The sequence below is a fragment of the Bubalus kerabau genome, chromosome 21 (genome assembly GCF_029407905.1).
Source record: "Bubalus kerabau isolate K-KA32 ecotype Philippines breed swamp buffalo chromosome 21, PCC_UOA_SB_1v2, whole genome shotgun sequence".
In the NCBI taxonomy this organism is placed as follows: domain Eukaryota; kingdom Metazoa; phylum Chordata; class Mammalia; order Artiodactyla; family Bovidae; genus Bubalus; species Bubalus kerabau.
In genome coordinates this window covers 33,533,186-33,552,739 of record NC_073644.1, presented here as the reverse complement: position 1 = coordinate 33,552,739, position 19,554 = coordinate 33,533,186, and the positions used below count along the sequence as shown (strand labels likewise).

At 43.6% G+C, this 19,554-nt stretch overlaps 1 protein-coding gene across 3 annotated transcripts in view; it reads right to left on the bottom strand.

The window, feature by feature from the left end:
- The window catches only part of KCTD1 (potassium channel tetramerization domain containing 1), a 104,262-nt gene that overhangs the window by 11,110 nt on the left and 73,598 nt on the right, over positions 1–19,554 (bottom strand). For all 3 annotated transcript variants that reach the window (XM_055558942.1, XM_055558943.1, XM_055558941.1), the window contains one exon: positions 12,583–12,727. In XM_055558942.1, coding sequence (XP_055414917.1) covers positions 12,583–12,727 — 145 coding nt within the window. The remainder of the gene's footprint in view (positions 1–12,582; positions 12,728–19,554) is intronic.

Below are 19,554 nucleotides of genomic sequence, written 5' to 3'. Positions count from 1 at the left end.
TTTATGTTTTGGTTTCTTGGCCCCGGGGCGTGTGGAATCTTAGCTTCCTGACCAATCTTAGCGTCCCAATCAGTATGGAACCTGTACCCCCTGCATTGGAAGGCGAAGTCATTAAGAGTGGACCGCTGGGAGGTCCGCATGGATGCTTTTGGGAGGCATTATTCTGCCCTCCACACAGCATAAGGTCCTATTAGTGCTCCTGGCAGCCCCAAAGTCCCATTACTCTATTCACATTCCCTCAGAGTGAAATTCCTACACCTTTTTTTGCACAGCTGTTATGGAGCTAGATCTCCTTCATTCAGCATTTGTGAACAATTTAAAATCCTCTATTACTTATCCCTCTTTAAATTACATACTGGAGGTTCTGGACTTATTCCAGTGTAACGAGAAAATTCAGATTCTTTTACCCAAAGTTCTTGGTCTCCTTCTCATTTTTTGGTGTCATTTTGAACTGGGTGTTCTGTTTCTATGTGTGAATCATTTTTTAAAGTACAGAGCGGACAGGGCTACCTACAGGCCTTTGTTCAGGCTGACTCTTGGGTCATAAATCTAGTCTCTGGATTCAGAATGCCAAGTGGTTATACAACCTATAATCCAGCTCATAACTGTGGCATCTATTAGATATCTTTTTGAAATACTGTGCATTTGGGTGGGACTTTGTGGGGAAGGCTGGAGGTGTGCAAGGGGCTCCAAGTTGCCATACTACCAGAGATTCTCCGTAACTGTTTAGGGCTCCAGGCTACTTATCTGTCAAATGAGGGGGATCAATTGCATTCAAGTTGCTTCCGGCCCTGCTAAACTATGAGTCTGTGTCCATGACAAAGCCTGGACCTACAAGTTTGTCTACCATAACCCCAAAGTAATGAGACTAAAGGACTTGGGTTATAAGTCCCCCTACACTGACTCAGACCACCTCTTTTTTTATCTCTGAGTTCACAAGCTGGGTGTGTAATAATCCATTCTGAAATCTGCCCCTGGACTGATAGCCCCTTCCTACCTAAGTTGCTCACTGCTGCGAAGTCGCTTCAGTTGTGTCCAATTCTGTGCGACCCCATAGATGGCAGCCCACTAGGCTCCGCTGTCCCTGGGATTCTCCAGGCAAGAATACTGGAGTGGGTTGCCACTTCCTCCTCCAATGCATGAAAGTGAATAGTCAAAGTGAAGTCGCTCAGTCGTGTCCGACTCGTAGCGACCCCATGGACTGCAGCTTACCAGGCTTCTCTGTCCATGGGATTTTTCAGGCAAGAGTACTGGAATGTGGTGCCATTGCTCACAGTTATATTATCTGCTCTGGGAAAATTAGGGAAACACTGGCCTTTATCAGGTTTTTGGCCCTGCTCAATGATGTCTCAAGAATCCTGCTGGGGGTCATTCAAGTGAAGGATTAAAAGGGTTCCTCTGAAGGTCAACCAGCAGACGGGACGTCATCTCACGGACCTAGCCTTGAACCACCTCAAGCTGCCTGGTGTTCTTTTAGTCTCTCTTGACTACCTTGGCTCCATTTCTTCCTTTTCCACTGATCTGCAGGGCAGAGCCCTTTCGTGCTGGGGGAGCGAAGGCTGGAGAAGGGTTGAGCACATGCGCTTGGTGCAGCTATCAGCTCCCCACGCCAGCTTGCCTCCCAGCATGGTCCTCCGTCAGCCCTAGAACCAAAAAGGTCGCTCCTGTTGTTACCATCTCCTGCATGGCTAAGCTCATGCTGGCCATCCTTTTCTAGGTAGGTTCCTTTGTATCAGTCCTTCTCTGCTTCCTGGGTTTCCCTTGTGGCTCAGCTGGTAAAGAATCTGTCTGCAATGCGGGAGACCTGGGTTCGAAAGGTCCCCTGGAGAAGGGAAAGGCTACCCATTCCAGTATTCTGGCCTGGAGAATTCCATGAACGCTACAGTCCATGGGGTTGCAAAGAGTCGGACACAACTGAGCGACTTTCACTTTCACTTCTCTTTGCTTCCTAGCCGCCTCCCATCTCATCAGAGAACTCCCTGCAGAACAGCCCGCCTCCACCGCCACTCTCCTTTCTTTCCTCAATAGCGATCACACAATTATACTGTCTCAATTGCACATTTTTTAGAGATTATCCTGTTTCCTTTTAGGCTTTCTGGCCTTGTGGTTATCTCTTTGGTCTCTCAATCTCTTTTGAAGTCATTTTCCCTGAAGCCTCAGTTCCTATCTGATGATGCCTGCCTTCCTTTTGTCAATTTTTGCGACTCAGCCTCCTGGAGACGGGTAGGTGTTTATGGAACCACAGCAGGTTTGGCCCCAGTTCTTCTTATGAAGGAAGTGACTCCAAAGCATCACCTCTGCTTTCAGCAAAGTGAGTCCAGAATGTTCTAGATGTCGTCACCTTCTCCACTCCCAGGCCGATGTTACCTTCCCTAAGACAGCATCAACCATATCTCTCAGCCTCATAACCAGTAAAAGAGAGGTTATTCACAGACCTTTTCATGGTGAAATAATTTTAAAGTCCTAGAACACACATTTTTTAAATTAAAAAAATTTTCTGAGATTTGCAATAGTCTTGAGAAGCAGAAAGATCAAGATCTCATTTTACAGGTGATTCCACTGAGGTTCCCTGAGATGCTGGAGAGAGGTACACAGAACAGGAAAGTAAATGTGAGCAGACTCTAAGAGGCATATGGGCCATGTTTCAAAAGTTTATTTATTGATTAAATATTTGAATTCAGAAGACATTTTCCTACAGGGAGGAAAGTGATATACGCAGAGCGCTGCTTTCCTACTGCTGCCATCAGAGATTACCACACATGTGGTGGTTGGAACAGCACCGATTTATTCTCTTAAGAGTTCTGGAGGTCACAAGTCTGAAATGGGTTTCCCGGGGCTAAAGTCGGGGTGTGGGCAAGGCCACCTTCCTTCCGGAGGCGAGGGGAAAAAATGTTTTCCAGCTTCCAGAGGCGGCCCTGCCCTCCTGGCTCCTGTCCAGCCACCACACCACTTCCTTCCTCACATCTTCTCTGACTCTGACCTCCTGCCTTCCTCTTTCACTTCTGAAAACTCCTGTGGTTCCACTGGGCCCGCCTGGATTATCATAGATAATCTTCCCAGCTCACTGGCTCTTAAACTTAATCACATCTGCATGGTCTCTTTATGCCAGGTAAGGTGACACTCACAGGTTCTGAGGATTAGAATGCAGATGCCTTTGGGGGCCATTACTCAGCCTCAACACGCAGCTTCTAGTTCCACAAAAAACTTCAAAGGCTTATTTCACTCCTAAGGTACCTGAAGTTTTATGGGTCCTTCCACTCAAAAGGCAACTCAGCCACTCATTCATGCATTTTAAGACCTGTCTATGTGCAGCTGCCAAGCTAGGCACCGTGGGCATAGAGAAGGCTTTTTGGTGGGAAATGCGTCCAGCTCCCCCCACAGAGATCTAGAAGCCCTCCTCCTACCCATGCTCGGGACATGGGATCCTGCTCCTGGGCCATGGGATCCTGTTCCTGGGCTGTGAGATCCCTCAGCTTGCTTCCCAAGATGGCAGGGCATGTACGTATCAGGGCACTTGCCGAGAGGAGGTGCCAAGAAAATGAGGGGAAATGAAAGTATTTTTTATTTTACATTTCATCAAGAGCACTCATGTAGTAGTTATCATAAACAAAAACAGATCCCCATAAAACTTTCCTTAAACATATTTTTTTTGAGAGCGTGGGCCACCACAGTTTTTTCAGTGTTGGAGGTTTGGGACTTCTAAAATTCTTAATTTCCCTGGCTCTGCAACCTTCCCTCCCTTCCTTCCCATATTAATTTTTTAGAGCAGTTTTGTTCAGGGCAAAATTGAACACAACATATAGCGATTTCCCATGTGTCCCCTTAACCCTACACATGAACAGCCTCCCCCAACTTCGACATCCCTCATGAGGGGACCGTTTGCCACAATCTATGGACCGACGCTGACCCACCATACCCAAAGTCCTCATTAGGGTTCACTCTTGCTGTTGGCCATTGTGTGAGTTTGAACAAATGTCTGACGACATGTATCCAGCATTATAATATCATACAAAGTGGTTTCACTGCCCTAAAAACCCCTCTGTGCCTCGCCTATTCCCCTCCCCACCCCCATACGCCTTTCTTTTCCTCAAAGCCTGGAAGGACTGGTCCACTTACTCCATTTCCCTTGCTACCACTTGGGACTTCTTGCCAGGAGGCTTCCTCCCTGTTCAGTGCCTTTGGCTTCTGGCTCCTCCTGACCATTCTTGTTTTTCCTGGGGCAAGGATGCTCAGCCTATGATTTAAATGACGGCCAGTAGAGGCAACACAGGCAGTGGCAAAGTCCCTTCTCTCCTTGCCACTGTCTCCACTCTCAACTCTCCAACTTTCCAAAAGAAAGCCTAACGTGTCCACTTAAACCTATCAAGTCTTTAGATATACATTGCAGTTTACAAGAAATGAGAGGCTAGAGTAATGAGCTCCCATAATCAGGCAAATTCAGATGGTGGGACATTCCATAGGGCAACTGGCCAGTCTCTTTAGCAAGTCAGCATCATATAAAAACAGAACTATGTGCGTTCATGTTCAATCACTTAGTTGTGTCCGACTCCGCGACCTGTAGACTGTAGCCCACAAGGCTCCTCTGTCCATGGGATTCTCCAGGCAAGAATACTGGAGTGGGTTGCCATTTCCTCCTCAGGGGATCTTCCTGACCTAGGGATTGAATCTGTGTCTCCTGCTTGGTAGGTGGATTCTTTACTGCTGAGCCACCAGGGAAGCCCCCAAAATGGTATTATACGAGATGATAAAAAGGTACAGACATAACTAGATTCAATGAAGTCTTGGATGAGATATCAACTCAGGAAAACCAAATAGAAAGGACATTTTTGTGGTCAACCATGGAAATGTGAATATGGTTGCAAAATTAGAGGAAATAAAATTTATTAAAATGGAAAGATAGAGATATTGTCTGAAATAAGCATAGAAAAAGACCAAGAAGGCTATGCACTCAAGTTTTATCAATAATATCAGCAATCTCTGAGTGGGATATACTGTTTAAACTTTTTTTGGGGGCTTATCTATATTTTCAAATTGTCTACAATGTACATATGCTTTTTCTACAATATTAAAAAGCTATTAGAAACAACTAATAGACGTTTGAACTTAAGCCAGGAAGAGATAAGTTGGGGACTATCTGCTGGCAAATTTTTCTTTATCTAAGAAGGCTAGACATTCATCAGATACCAAAAGAGATGTCAGCAACATGGCAGACACTTACCAAAGATGTTCAAAATAGAACCCTAGAGAGGGATAATTTTGTGGTTCTCCATTGAAAAAAGGAACTAAAGCTCTGGACTCCTGATGAAGTGGGAATCACAAGTGTGTGCTTATGTACATGCATGCATGAGTGTATATGCATGTGTGCACCCATACACACCTATGCATGCATGGGTGTGAGCAGAAAAGAGAGCAATGATGAATGAGTCAGTGTAATGGAGGTGGGGGGCGGGAAATGAAGGGAAGACGAACAGACAGTCTTCACAATAAAACCCAGCAGAGAGTTGTACAATCACTTATCTAGAGAAGAGATTCCAACATCTTTCAGTGGGAGCAAGGCACAAGCAGCTGCCACTTAAGTGGTGTTCTGAAGTATGAAATTATCTAAATTGTTAAATGGGTATCTGGCTCAGACAGCACATTTGCAGAATGAGATTTTCAGGGGCTGAGGGCGCTGTGATTTCGAGATCGCAGGCATGTGCTCAACCCAGCATCAAACAGCTGGAGATGGGGGGCAGGTAATCAAGGAATGTGTTCCCTGCAAAACCAGGAAGAGAGATGCTCTCCACATGCCAGATGCCATGTCCCTTTCCCAAGGTCAGGAAATAAACTCTGCCGAGGAAGAAAGCACTATTGTACTGCTCAGGAAGGGGCAGGCTGAGCTCGTCTGCATGCGCCCACGCTTGTGATTCACACGATCTGCGGTACATGCACTCCCATCATCAGCCAGTACAGCTCAGGTTCTCCCGCTGTTCCACCAGGATCCCAACTCCCTGTACTTTACAGCCTGTCACCCAGAGGTTCCGCGGGAAACATTTCAGAGCTCTGGGACACGTGAGGTTCATCTGAAGTACTTTTTGTCTTCCCCCAAGCGTGGGCTACAGTTGAATCCGTAGGCAATTAAAGGGTGTGTTCTGTGCTTAGCCTTGATGAATGGCAGGTCTTCCAGGGCTCTGGAATCCCAAGGGAGCATCATGGTGCAGAGAAGCACCCATCCCATCCTCACCAGGGGGTGACAGGTTGAGTCCTCAAGGAACCGTCCTCTGGAATAGGTCACAGCTTAACTCCCATGCAGTCTTTCTGAATGTCTAACTTGAATGTTCTTGGAGGAAAAATAATGCCTGCGACATTTAAATGTGTTTAAAACGCCTAGCTCTGTTTCTGGAACAGAATGCAACTAGAAACTCATGGCTATTACCAGGTTCTCACTGTGATTCACCATAAATTGCTTTATATTCCCTGGCATCTGTATCTCTTTTAATCATGGAAATTATAAATTAATATATTTGCCACACAAGTAGCTTAGGATGATGTTACAAACGTACAGGCTTTATGTTTTCCATTTAGTCCTATAAGGTTTTAAAATATTTTTATTTATTTTTGGCTGCATTGGGTCTTAGTTGTGGCACACAGGATCTCTGGTTGAGGTGACTGGGCTCAGCAGTTGTGGCATGAGGGCCTAACCAACCCGAGGCACATTGGCTTGCCTGGGAAATCCCATGGACAGAGGAGCCTGGTAGGCTGCAGCCCATTGGGTCACAAAGAGTTGAACACGACTGATGTGACTGAGCACACACGTGTGCACACAACTGTAATATTAAATATCAGCCACAAGTGTTGAAATAGCCAGTCAACAGCACCTTAAACTAAGGGAGATTTGTTTTTCTCAATGAGAAGTCAGAGGTCCCTGGCTATTGGCAGTGGTATCTGCCTGGTGATGTTATCAAGGACTGGACGCTGTCTTTTTGTTATGTCATCTTCAGTGTTGACGTTCTGGCCTCAGGCTTGTCACCGCAGGGTCACAAGGCGACTGTCCCAGCACTCACATCTCCTAAGTCTCCTGCGTCGGCAGGTGAGTTCTTCACCACTAGCACCACCTGGAGAAGGCAATGGCAGCCCACTCCAGTGTTCTTGCCTGGAGAATCCCAGGGACGGGGGAGCCTGGTGGGCTGCCGTCTATGGGGTCGCGCAGAGTCGGGCACGACTGAAGCGACTTAGTAGCAGCAGCAGCACCACCTGGGAAGCCCATACAGCTGGGTACATAGTGCTAAACAAGAGAAAAAAATAATTACAAATACTCTGTGTGTGACCATGGAAAATCGGGGATACAGGCAAATCTAAGCTAGACTAGGCACTGGCTGGCTTAGTGATGAATATGATGATCCCTAAGTGATAAACAGGGCTTCCTAGATGGCTCAGTGATAAAGAGTCCACCTGCCAAGCAAGAGATGCGGGTTTGATCCCTGGATCGGGAAAAACCCCTGGAGAAGGAAACGTCAACCCACTCCAGTATTCTTACCTGGGAAATCCCATGGACAGAGGAGCCTGGTGGGCTGCTGTCCATGGGGTTGCAAAAGAGTCGGACAAGACTTAGGGACTAAATAACCAGAAGTGATAAATCAAGGTCAGGCAAAGAACATCAGACAGACAGAGCAGTCTGCTCTGAAGGGGGACAAGAAGATGGTGGGGCACAGGTGTAAGAGCCAAATGGGCAGGGGCCTCGAGGGCTCTGACAGGGCTGTGCTGCTTTGCTCCATGAACAATGAACAGGAAGCCCCTGCAGAGTGAGTCTGAAGCAGAAGCAGGTCACAATACAGTTTGTTTTTTAAGTGTCCCTAGGTGAGAGATGGGGTGGGAGATACAGGGAGGGAACAGAGACGAAGGCATGGCAGTAGAAGGGCAACAGGAGGGGACCTGGCAACCGCATCAGGGTCGACATCCTGTTGTGGGGCTGTGGTAAGATTCAGCAAGAAGTTACACCAGGGGGAAATGGGATCCCTCCACTGTTTCTGACAACTTCATGAGGATCTACAATGATCCCAGAAAGTTTAATGAAAAGAAGTGTCTCCTAGTTTCAACATGGAAAGTGGAGGAGGAGTAAGGGTAGAAGAGAGCAGACCAGTGATGAGTCATCTGAGCTGCTGGACCTTGGACCAGGGAGTGGGGATAAGAGATGTGGATTGATTCCAGAAGTATCTGGAGTGTTCTATGGGCCGATGGATGGATGGATGTGGGAGGGGCAGGACTGGAGCAGAAAGGCAGATTCTGGCATTTTCCTGAGATAGGACACAAAGGAAGAGGAGCTGGTTTGGTAGTGGGGATGAGGAGGCGGGCCTGGCCAGCTGCTGGGTGGGCAGCTCAGGTTAAGGAGGCCGTGAACGATCCAGGTAAAGGTTCTGAGTGGAAGTGCAATCACCTTAAAAGAGAAATAAAGGTGACGTTTCGCCTCCACCCCCTTCCCAAGTCCCAGTGCCTTCCTTCTAGGAAAACATCAGAGAGTAAGCACCTTTGGTCCGATGGCTGCCCGGATATCACACTTGGTGTCCTTTCTCTACTGGCCCAAGTTGCTCTACCAGCCCTAACGCCTGCCACCTGGGGCTCTGGGTCTGCAGAGAGGCTGGGGTCACCCCAACCCACGCCCCCGCCGCCCCCTCTCCCCTCCCCCACTCCTCCCTTCACTTCTGTGCATCTCCACGGGGGCCTCTGCCTGCTTTCTAGCAGCAGCTCTCACTTTCTTCCTCTTTCTTTCACCTTCTTTCGTGGCAGCTGGTGTGGGAAGCGGGTGGTGATGTTCAACTCTGCAGCTGGTAGGCCCGGAAGCATGGGGTCTGCTGTCTACCATCCACTGGCTGGCTCTGCTCGGTCTGAGCAGGTTGCGTCCCCAGCTCTAGGCTGAGTGCTGGAGACCGAAGACTTGCCCTCTGGGGACCTCCCTGGTGATCCAGTGGTTAAGACTGCACCTTCCAATGCAGGGGCTGTGGGTTCGATCTCTGGTTGGAGAGGTAAGATCCCGCATGACTCATGGCCACCCCCCTCCCCCACCACACACACACACACACAAAAGAAGACTCTCAGGCTGGCAGGAAAGGGCACGTGGAGAGAAGCATGTATACAGTGAAGAGCACCTTTGAAAACTGCCTAGTAAGGCGCCATATTACAGATCCGCAAGACAGTTTCCTTTCTGAGTTGGAAGAGACCATCACTGATAAAGCTGCCAACTTTCATTTAGGAGCCACGTTGCACAAACCAACTTCCCACATCTGTAAACGCTGGAACTGGGCTCAACACCAAGAGAGGCCGGCTCTGGAAGGTTCCCAGGAACTGCCACTGGCTGGGGAGCAGCAGGGCCAGGAGAATTCCTCCAACTCATTCCAGGGCTGCAGGGAGCTCTACATGCTCACTGCAATTATTACTCTTAGTTTTCTGCCAAGTGTATATTGTTCTCAGGGAAGCGACATGTGTACATGACATGACTCTTCTATACTCTTTTCCATATGGCTAATCATGCCTGGCACAGGCCCCACTGTTCAAAGTCCTGAATGAGAGGGTGGATGAGAGGCCCCTCAGATTCCTGTTAATTTTAAGATCTATTCTTCTTTTGGTGCAGTGGTAAAGAACCTGCCTGCCAGTGCAGGAGATGAAAGAGACCCAGGTTCGATCCCTGAATCAGAAAGATCCCCGGAGGAAGAAATGGCAACCCACTCCAGTATTCTTGCCTGAAGAATCCCATGGACAGAGGAGCCTGAAGGGATACAGTCCATGGGGTTGCACAGAGTTGGACATGACTTTGCACTTCTAGATCTTTTTTTATCTATTTACACATATATATGCATAATTTTTACATGAATAGAAACATACTATACATATTCTACAACTTAATATTTTCATTGAATAAAATCTTTTTTCCCCCACATATCAACTAATCCATAGTATGAATATTCTATAATATTTTGTAACCATCTGCCATTGTTAAGCATTTTTGATTGTGTCCAGTTTTGCTATAACAAATATAACTATAGTAAATATTCTATGTACATGTATCTTTGAATATTTATGTGTTATTTCTAGAAATAAATGAATAGACATGGAATTGTTAAACATTCTAAGTACATATATCTGAATATTTATGTGTTACTTCTAGAAACGAACAGACATCTATAATTTAAAGATTTCGAAACTACCACTAAATTGTCCTCCAAAAGTATTTAATAGTTTTCACTCCCAACCACACTGTTCCTCAATACTATATCTTGGGCTTCCCTGGATTGCAAGAATCCACCTGCAATGAGACAGACCTGGGTTTGATCCTTGCATTGGGAACATTCCCCTGGAGGAGGGCATGGCAACCCACTCCAGTATTCTTGCCTGGAGAATCACCATAAACAGAGAAGCTTGGCAGGCTTTAGTCCATGGGGTTGTAATGAGTTGGATACGACTGAGTGAATAAGCACACAGCACTACCACTAAATTGTCTTCCAAAAATATTTAATAGTTTTCACTCCCAACCACACTGTTCCTCAATACTATATATTACCAACATTTTAAATTTTAGCCAACCTGATATAAAGTTTGGCCAGATTTGCCAATCTGATATATATTTAAGTTCTGCTTCTTTGATACTAAAGAGATTGACTATATTTTCAAACATTTAGTGGCAATTTCTATTCTTTTGAGAAACTTGTTTATATTTTTAAATGTTCTCCATTGGGTTGTTTCCATATTTCTTGTAGGTGTTTCAGTTCAGTTCACTTGCTCAGCTGTGTCTGACTCTTTGCGACCCCGTGGACTCCAGGCCTCCCTGTCCATCACCAACTCCCAGAGTTGGCTCAAACTCATGTCTTTTGAGTCGGTGATGCCATCCAACCATCCCATCCTCTGTTGTCCCCTTCTCCTGCCTTCAATCTTTCCCAGCATCAGGGTCTTTTCCAATGAGTCAGTTCTTCACATCAGGTGGCCAGAATATTGTAGATGTTAAGGAGCTCTTTTATGATGGATATTAATTTTTCACTGTAAATATTTCTCATCTGACACTTGTGTTTTATTTGTATATAGTGTCTTTAAATTAGCAATTTTTTTCCTTTTTTTAAGGATGCCTTCTGGGTAGTTAAGTTTTGTTCAAGTAGGTCTTCTCTGCCTAACAATTAAACTTTTGTGGAATTTCTTTTTATTTTCCTCTAATACTTCTATAGCTTTTCTTTTTATGTTTATCCCTGGAATTTTTACGAACTTATGATACAGACAGGGCTCTGGTTTTACATTTTTTCCAAAGGTCTTGGTTTCAGCTGTCTCAGTGCCAATTACTGACTATTCTTTTCATTTCCCACCAATGTGAAATACCACATTGATAATATATCAAATTCCAACATACACACACATCTCTCTCCCAATTCTGTTTTTTCCCCTTTGATCTATATGTGTATTTTAGCATCTATTAGGATCACACTTTCTTATCACTGTATCACTGTAGTGTGCTGTGATGTCTGATATGACACATCCACCATTGTCCACCATTTCTATCACCACCAAATATTTTTTAGCTATTCTTTTTTTTAAATTGGAGGATAACTGCTTTAAAATGTTGTGTTGGTTTCTGCTGTATAATATCACTTTTTAAGCTATTCTTAAGCCTCTTTTTTCTTCTACACAAATTTTATAAATGGGTCAAATTTCACTGAAAAAATCTATGACTTAAGTGGATTTGCACTGAATGTATAAGATAGTCTGAGCATAGCTGACATCTCAACAATATTGAGGCTTCCCATCCAAGAACACGAATGTCCCTTCATTTATTCAATTCTTGTTTTAAACCTGCATGTAGAGATTTATAGTTTTCTTAATCAGACTTTGCATATTTCTTAAGTTTATTCCTGGGTGTTATAATTTTTGTTGCTACTGTAAGTGGTATATTTTCTCATTACATTTTATGATTGGCTTTGGTAGTCTATCAGTAAGCTATTAATTGCAGTATATTGGGACCTTGAATATGGATGCTGTAACGAGTTCATTATTAGTTTTAATGATATTTAGTTGATTCTTTAGAATCTTCTATTCAGAGAAGTATTAAGGAGCTGCAAAGATAACATTTTTATATATTCCCTTCTAATATTATCCCTTCCTATTTCTTTTTGTTGTCTAATTTTATTGCTTAGAGTTTCCAGCACCTTGTGGGACTAAGTCTAACACTTGTTAGTAATTTTGAAAGGGAACAACTCTAAAATTTTACTGGTAAGCATAATGCTTGCTTTAAATTTCTGGAAGAAAAAGTCTTTATTAAGCTAAAGAGGTTTCCTTTTATTCTCTACCTAAGACTTATCAGAGATAACCTTTGAATATAATCAATTCATTTTCAATGTATTAAAATGGATTATAATTCTATTCTTCACATAAAAGCCACCCTCTTTTGGCCATAAACGTCAATGACTGTATACTTTATTCCACAAAGACGGTATAACCATGTCAGAAACCTCTGATGCCATTAAAGTTGGTGTATGTTAAAAATGTAGAGCTAGAAATATTTTGGGGAGCACATTAAAAAAAAAAAAAGCACATATTTAGGCTGTTGTTAATTTAATATGAATCCCTCACCTTGAAATCATCAGGAATGAGGAGTTTTGATGTTCGTAGAAAATTCAAGATATATCTGAACATCTGTCCGTCTCTGTCAATGAAATAGTGCTGTTTGAGACTGTCCAAAACAATGGGCTCTGTACCATCAAAAAGTCTTCCGATTCTGCGATAGGAAAGAGGGAACAGTGAAGACAATTAGAATCAATCGTTCGGCCACTAAGACTGAAAGCTACTGTTCTGTGTCACTGTCAAAGACAGCACTTTTGAAGATGGCAGTCAGGGAAAATCACCCACTAAGTAGTTATGGTTCGCTGAGAAGTACTGGCCCCTGCTTGATAAATATCTCAAGACCAGACAATTCAAAATAGTCGCAGGCTTTCTCGAGTAAATTCTATTATTCAATGTCTTTTACCTGTAAAGACGTCCCTGACATGGTGATTAGGGCTAGGCGCGGTCACTGTAATGCAAGATCATGTCTTTCCCTCTGTGTTACTTAAAACAACCTTCTCTGCCATTAAAAAAAAAAGAAAAGTGTGATTGCTCCCAAGTGTCTTTTAAACAGAGTCTACAAAAAAAAAGTGCATTTTTGTTTTTAAGAAATCTGTTTTCTGACCTTTCCCTACCTATAAGTCCCATATTTTCTAAAAGTAAAGCAATGTCTATATGCTAACATCTATTTAATTATAAAAATGAATCACTGAGAGTATCACTCATCTAAGAGTGTATGTTTTTCATTAACAATATGCAGTCTAGTTTCCCAGGTCTCAGCAAAAATCATTTGTAACAGCCAGGAATCATTATAAAATATAAACATTTGACCACCCAAAAAATATGACCTAGTTCTGGAACATAAGTGGCAATGGGTAATTTTTAAAAACAGGAATCCATAATATGTGTTTCCTGTTTACAGTTAACATTTGAAAAGTGTGCTATAGTTAAAGCATTTTGTATCCAATATCATTCATCTCTTTAAGGCAGGCTGAACCTATACACTTTAGTATACACTCAGTTAATAGAAAATGGTCACATCTATACTATGAACAACTAGAGGGTTGGCTAATGAAAAATAAATATCCTGTATCAGAAAATAGAATTTACACACTTGAAATCTCTTCCTTTGCCAAGAGGTACATTTGACCTTCATTAAAAGTATAGGCAGGAAAATGGTTCCATTTTTTAAGAAAAGATTTTTGTGGAACTCATAACAAGTCTCTCTCTGATTTGGAACACCATTTTATTGCTCTGATGATGATATTGGAATCATACATTTCCTAGTCTTATTTTTGAAGTGGGACAGATGTAATGCTAAGTTGATAATTCCATCCCTCTTAAAATACACCAAACAAACCAACAAATAGGAACGCTGCTCCCCTCTCCCCCAAGAAAGACTTGTGAATGTGCTTCAATAACAATCCTTTAAAGATAATTAGAAAACTCCTGTCCTACCTGAAGGTAATAGGTGCAAAAAAGAAAGCAACTATTGAGTCAGATGGTATCCTTAAAACCCAATATATTTTTCTCAACTACTGTTTTCATCCACCTTTCCATGAATTGAGGGTGATCATGTACGGTGTAGATTACAGTCATCCAAGGATTCTACCTTGCATGCTACCTTGTCATTCATTTCTTATAAACACATCAATCAAATGGTAGATTATGTAAAGAAGAAGCAGTAAAACTAAAACAATAGTGTTTCCAGGACAGTTTGGTGCAGGATGGGAAAGAATGAGACTTGTTTGCCTGTCATTTAAACATTCTACTTTTCACTGTTAATGATAAATTTACAGTTGACAGTGGAAGAACAGGGAGCTATATTTATTAACTGCTTTCTATATACCTTGCCCTCATCTAAGCACTTTATGTAACAAACCCATTATCCTCCTTTTAAAGATGAAGAAATAGGCTCAAAATGATGAGTAACTTGCCCAACTAGTTAAGTAGCACTGGGGGAGTTGGGTACAGTCTGTTTGATCTTAAAGGGGCCTCCCTACAATGACTGGAATGAAAAGAATTACCACTACTGAATGAACATTTTAGGTCTAGAGATTTCAAGTCTATCTTAGATTTGTTTGGCAAGAGTTTTATAATGAAATCCAAACGTGTACACTGATTATTTTTGTGGCCTTAGATAAATTAATATCAATGATTACAAGTCACTTTACTAATGAGATGAAAAGTAAATATTTTATTCTTAAATAAATCCCAGGCTTTTAATTTTTAAAAGCTCATTTTCAAAATCTAGGCTTGGAAGTGAGCCAGCACAGAAAGTGATCAAATAAATAAATCTTCATGGAGTGAATGAGTAAAGGAGTGACGGAAAGAGGAGAGGAATGAGGCTTGGCCAGTTACTAGCTGTAATCTGAGCGAATCAACTTCTCTACATCTCTATTCTTTTATAAAATTATCCCTTTTCTCGGGGTTATTGAAAAAAATCAAAAGGGGTCATGGCATGCTCAAAAAGACAGCAAAAGAAGGTACCACAAAACAGCAAATAAAAGTTTCTAGGAAAACAGCTCTTTGAAGCCTGAGGGCAGTTTAGGGTACAGGGTTTAAAGAAGTAAAAGGAACAATCATGGCTGAGGTGTATTGTTACAGAACTTTCCAAGATAGGAGAAAAGTGTCATGTTAAGTGGCAAGGAGACCCAACCAGTTCATTGTAAAGGAGATCAATCCTGGGTGTTCTTTGGAAGGAATGATGCTAAATCTGAAACTCCGGTACTTGGACCACCTCATGCAAAGAGCTTACTCATTGGAAAAGACTCTGATGCTGGGAGGGATTGGGGGCAGGAGGAGAAGGGGTGACAGAGGATGAGATGGCTGGATGGCATCACCGACTCCATGGACGTGAGTTTGAGGGAACTCTGGGAGTTGGTGATGGACAGGGAGGCCTGGTGTGCTGCTGTTCATGGGGTCGCAGAGAATCGGACATGACTGAGCGACTGAACTGAACTGAATTGAAGTGGTTTTTAAGATAATATCAAAACAAACACCCTACCACCAGCAGATAACAAGAAACTGCACAGTTGCAGTAAGAAGCACCTTTACATCTGATTTAGCGGAAATAGCAAAAGATGCAAAGGCAAGAGGAGGGAAGTCTGAAAGGAGACTCAGCAAGGGGACAGGAAGGTGGCTGTGGCCCTTGGGCGAGGCAGTGGGAGAAGAAGCTGGGAGGAAGAACAGGATTCTACTTGGCAGATTAGAAACCCCACCATGGAGCTGTCCTGAGGGCGGGTTAGCAAGGCCTGGAACCTGCAAGGCCTGGAACCTTCTCTTCCAGCTTGCTCCAGGCAAGGGAGGGTGCACTCTGCAGACCCAAAGGTGGGGAGGGAGTGGCCTGAAATTGGTGGGAAAACCCTCCCCGTCTCCTGTACCAAAGGCGGAAGCAGCATGGTTGACGAGGGAGCCGAGAGGCGGGGGAGGGCAGGCTCGGAAGGAAGAGCTCATGGCCGGGTCAATGCATGCACGTTCCTGGCTGCAGTGAAAGGCCCCTCGGAAAAGAAAGAGTCCCTGCGTTTGAGTCAACAAATGTTACAAATAATAAAAGGAGACACTGGGCTGATTTTTGCTACCTTTAAAAGGAGGAAGGTTTTGAATTTGTGAAAACAATGCGGACGGGCAGAGTGGTGCCAGCGATCGTAAACTGGGGTCCTGCGTTGGTTTCGAGGTTGAATGTGCTGTGGAAAAGCATTGTTTGGCTAAGCAAATAGAGGGGAACACCGACACAGGCTATATTTCTTGTGGACACATGAATGGAGTTACAAATCAACAGTTGTGACTTGTAAACTCTGGTGCCTGAAAACTCCGTGGACCTGATTACAGTTTACCAACCTTGGAGAACATTCCTGTTTTTCAACTGACCAAGACCAGGCTGGCTCCAGATGATGTATGACTGCCTTTAAAAAAAAAAAACAACCACTCACTGAACCAAGTGGGAGTACTGAGAAAAACTTCCTCCCACAGTTTTATTCTTTTGACATTTATTTTTTAACATTCTGTTTTGGACAGTTTCCCTGTATGCCAAAGCAGGGAAAATAGGATAATGAACTCCCATGTGTCCATCCAGCTTCTAAAGCTATCAATTCTTGTTCAGTCTTATTTCACCTGTACCTCTCTGCGTCCCTCTCCCCGCTCTGGGATTTTTAAAGTAAATTGTAAGCATCCTATCATTTTTCTGTACAAATAACTCATTAACTAGAGGGTTGGGCTTCCCTGGTGGCTCAGACGGTAAAGAATCTGCCTGCAATGCAGGAGGCCCAGGTTCAATTCCTGGGTCAGGAAGATTCCCTGGAGGAGGAAATGGCAACCCACTCCAGTATACTTGTCTGGAGAATTCCATGAACAGAGGTTACAGGTTGCAAAGAGTAGAGGCTTATAAAGGTTCACTTAAAATACACATTAATAGACATTCAAATGTGCTCCTCTTTCTTGCTTTTTAGAGTTAGAACTCTGTTGATTACTCTTTGCTGCAAATAATGCAGCCCAACCACCAAGGAAATTAAGTTCCTTTTGGTGAAAAGTTAGTCTGCTTCCTCACTGTGGCTCCTCTTCTCCCCGGCATTCAAGAATGGTCTTAAATGAAAGAGACCTGGCTTAGTGTGAATATTAGTCACTAAGAATTTCTTTTTTCTTGTGTATTCAATCATTTATAAGACTTAGGTTCTTTAATTTAACTGTGACTCAGTTCCTCAAGAATTTTGCTTTCCTGGGAATTCCCTGGCGGTCCAGTAAGTTAAGACCTCCCACTTCCACTGCAGGCAGCATGGGTTCAACCCTTGGTTAAGAAACTATACATCCCACATGCCATGCTGCATGGTCAAAAAAAAAAAAAAGAATTTCTCTTTTCTTTTTTTTAATTGTATAGTCACTCAGTTATTTGTTCATTCTTTCCACCAATACTCACTCAACCTGATCATGTTGAAATACAGGGAATGCAGTGGTGAATAAACCACACTCTTGACTTTCATGGAATTTAACAGTCTGTGGGGCTGGGAATGCAGATCAAGTGGTGTGACTGAGTGCGCAGTGGGTATACAGAGTGGGCTGTGGGAGTACACAGGGAAGAAAAAGAAAGTTCACAGGAGAGCCTGAATGATAAGCAGAAGCTGGTACAGAGGTGGGAGCTAAGGTTAGATAAGAAAAGACAGGTGCAGGGAAGATACAAAGGCTTGAAGGTGGACAAAAAAAAAAAACCCCAAACACTGCCATATGATTACTCTCCACTAGGGCATAGAGACAGGCCAACTGAAAAATGAGACAGGCAGCAGAAGTCAGACCATGAAGAGCTGTGTAAGCAGGTCAAGGAGTTTGGGTTTGGTTTGGAGGGCGATGGGGACTGATGTCAGGCTATGCTCTCAGCAATGTTTAGGAAAAGAGCAAATTTAGAAGTGAGAAAATCAAAACACTATCTCTGAGATCACATCTCCCCACAGAGGCAGCTTGCAGTTTATCCAAGTCCTGTCTCCTTTCCCTTGTTTTTGACTATGTCATTTGTATAGAGCGGTGCTTCTTAACCCTGGTTGCACAGTGGAATTACATAGGGACCTTTTAAAAAATACAGATGCCCAGTGCCAGATATTCTGATGTAATTATTGCTCAGGGTTTGGACCCCAAGCATTTGCATCTCTTAAAACGCTCCCCAAGGAAGTTTAATGAACTGCTGAGTTGGGAACCAGTGCAAAGGCAGATGAGCAGAGAGACTAAAGAGGAGCAAGTCAATGTCGTCAATTTGAAATAATCTCAAGTTGGTCATTCTGTCACCCGGAACTGTCACGCTTTCTTAATTAGCCACACACATTTTTAGAGGTTAAGGATCACCAGCATGACCTAGATCAACCTCCCATTTTACAAATGGAAAATGACTCAAGGATGCACAGTTGCCTAGACAGAGTTGGCAGACCCACCATGCTGCCCCTGGGGTGGGGATGGGCAGAGGATGGTCACATTCAAGTCTATGAGGACACCTGCTCTAATGCTAGTTATTATTGATTGAATATTATTAGGTGCCAAAGAAGGAGCTGCCTGCTTTATGGGCTTTATTTCATTTCATTCTTACAATGATCCTATAAGTTGACCATATTATTCCCATTTCACAGATGAGAACACTGAGCCCACAATGGCCATCACTTGGCTCAGGCTCCAACCTAGGTCTCATTCTAAAGCCTGTGTTCTTGACCACTAAATATACCTCCTTTTCATTTCTAATTAAAAAAAAAAAAAAAAAACCCTAGAACAAGCAAGAAGACAACAAATGAACAACATCCCTTGGGAAATGCAGTTTTTATACAGTTCAAAAAGACTTTGCTAGTGTTGCATGTTATCTCAAGAAAGCTTGATTGTTACCAGCTTTGTGGGGAAGCTATCATTTACTTAACAGCTGAGAAAAAGTTGAAGCTCAGGGAAGCTGAACCAAACCAAACCAAACCGAACCAAAACACTCCAAGACTTTAGAGGTTACTTTCAAACTGTTGGTACAACTATGACATAATAGGGGCATAAGAATAGATAGGAAAGTCAAGATACTTAGGACAACGAAAACTTCTTCTGGGTTGAGGCATATACCTGAAATGGCGTATTTCAACTCCGTTTACCTTGAGTTCTGGCATCCCATTACGTGCGGTCCCCCTATTTAATTCTGCCAATCCCCCTGTGGGAATGGTCACTTTACAGCTAAAGAAATTTAGCTTGGAGATGCTTCCAACTCTCCTGAGCTCCATCCGCCCGGTGGTCCTTGTGCGGTCTGACCCCACGCCACGTGAAGCACCATGGCAGTCAACGCAGCACCTGGCCCTACTTTACCAGGGAGGAGCTGGTGCACACACGGTAATTACAAGGGAGGGAGGCGTAGGACAAGGACCTGTGGGCAGTGCCCACGCTAGGATTAACTTGCTCAGGGAGGGTGGAGAAGACCCTGCCCAGGGGTGGGGTTGAGAGCTAAGTGCCAAAGACACACAGAGGGATAAAGATGGTGAGAAAAGGCAGGACACGGGTTGT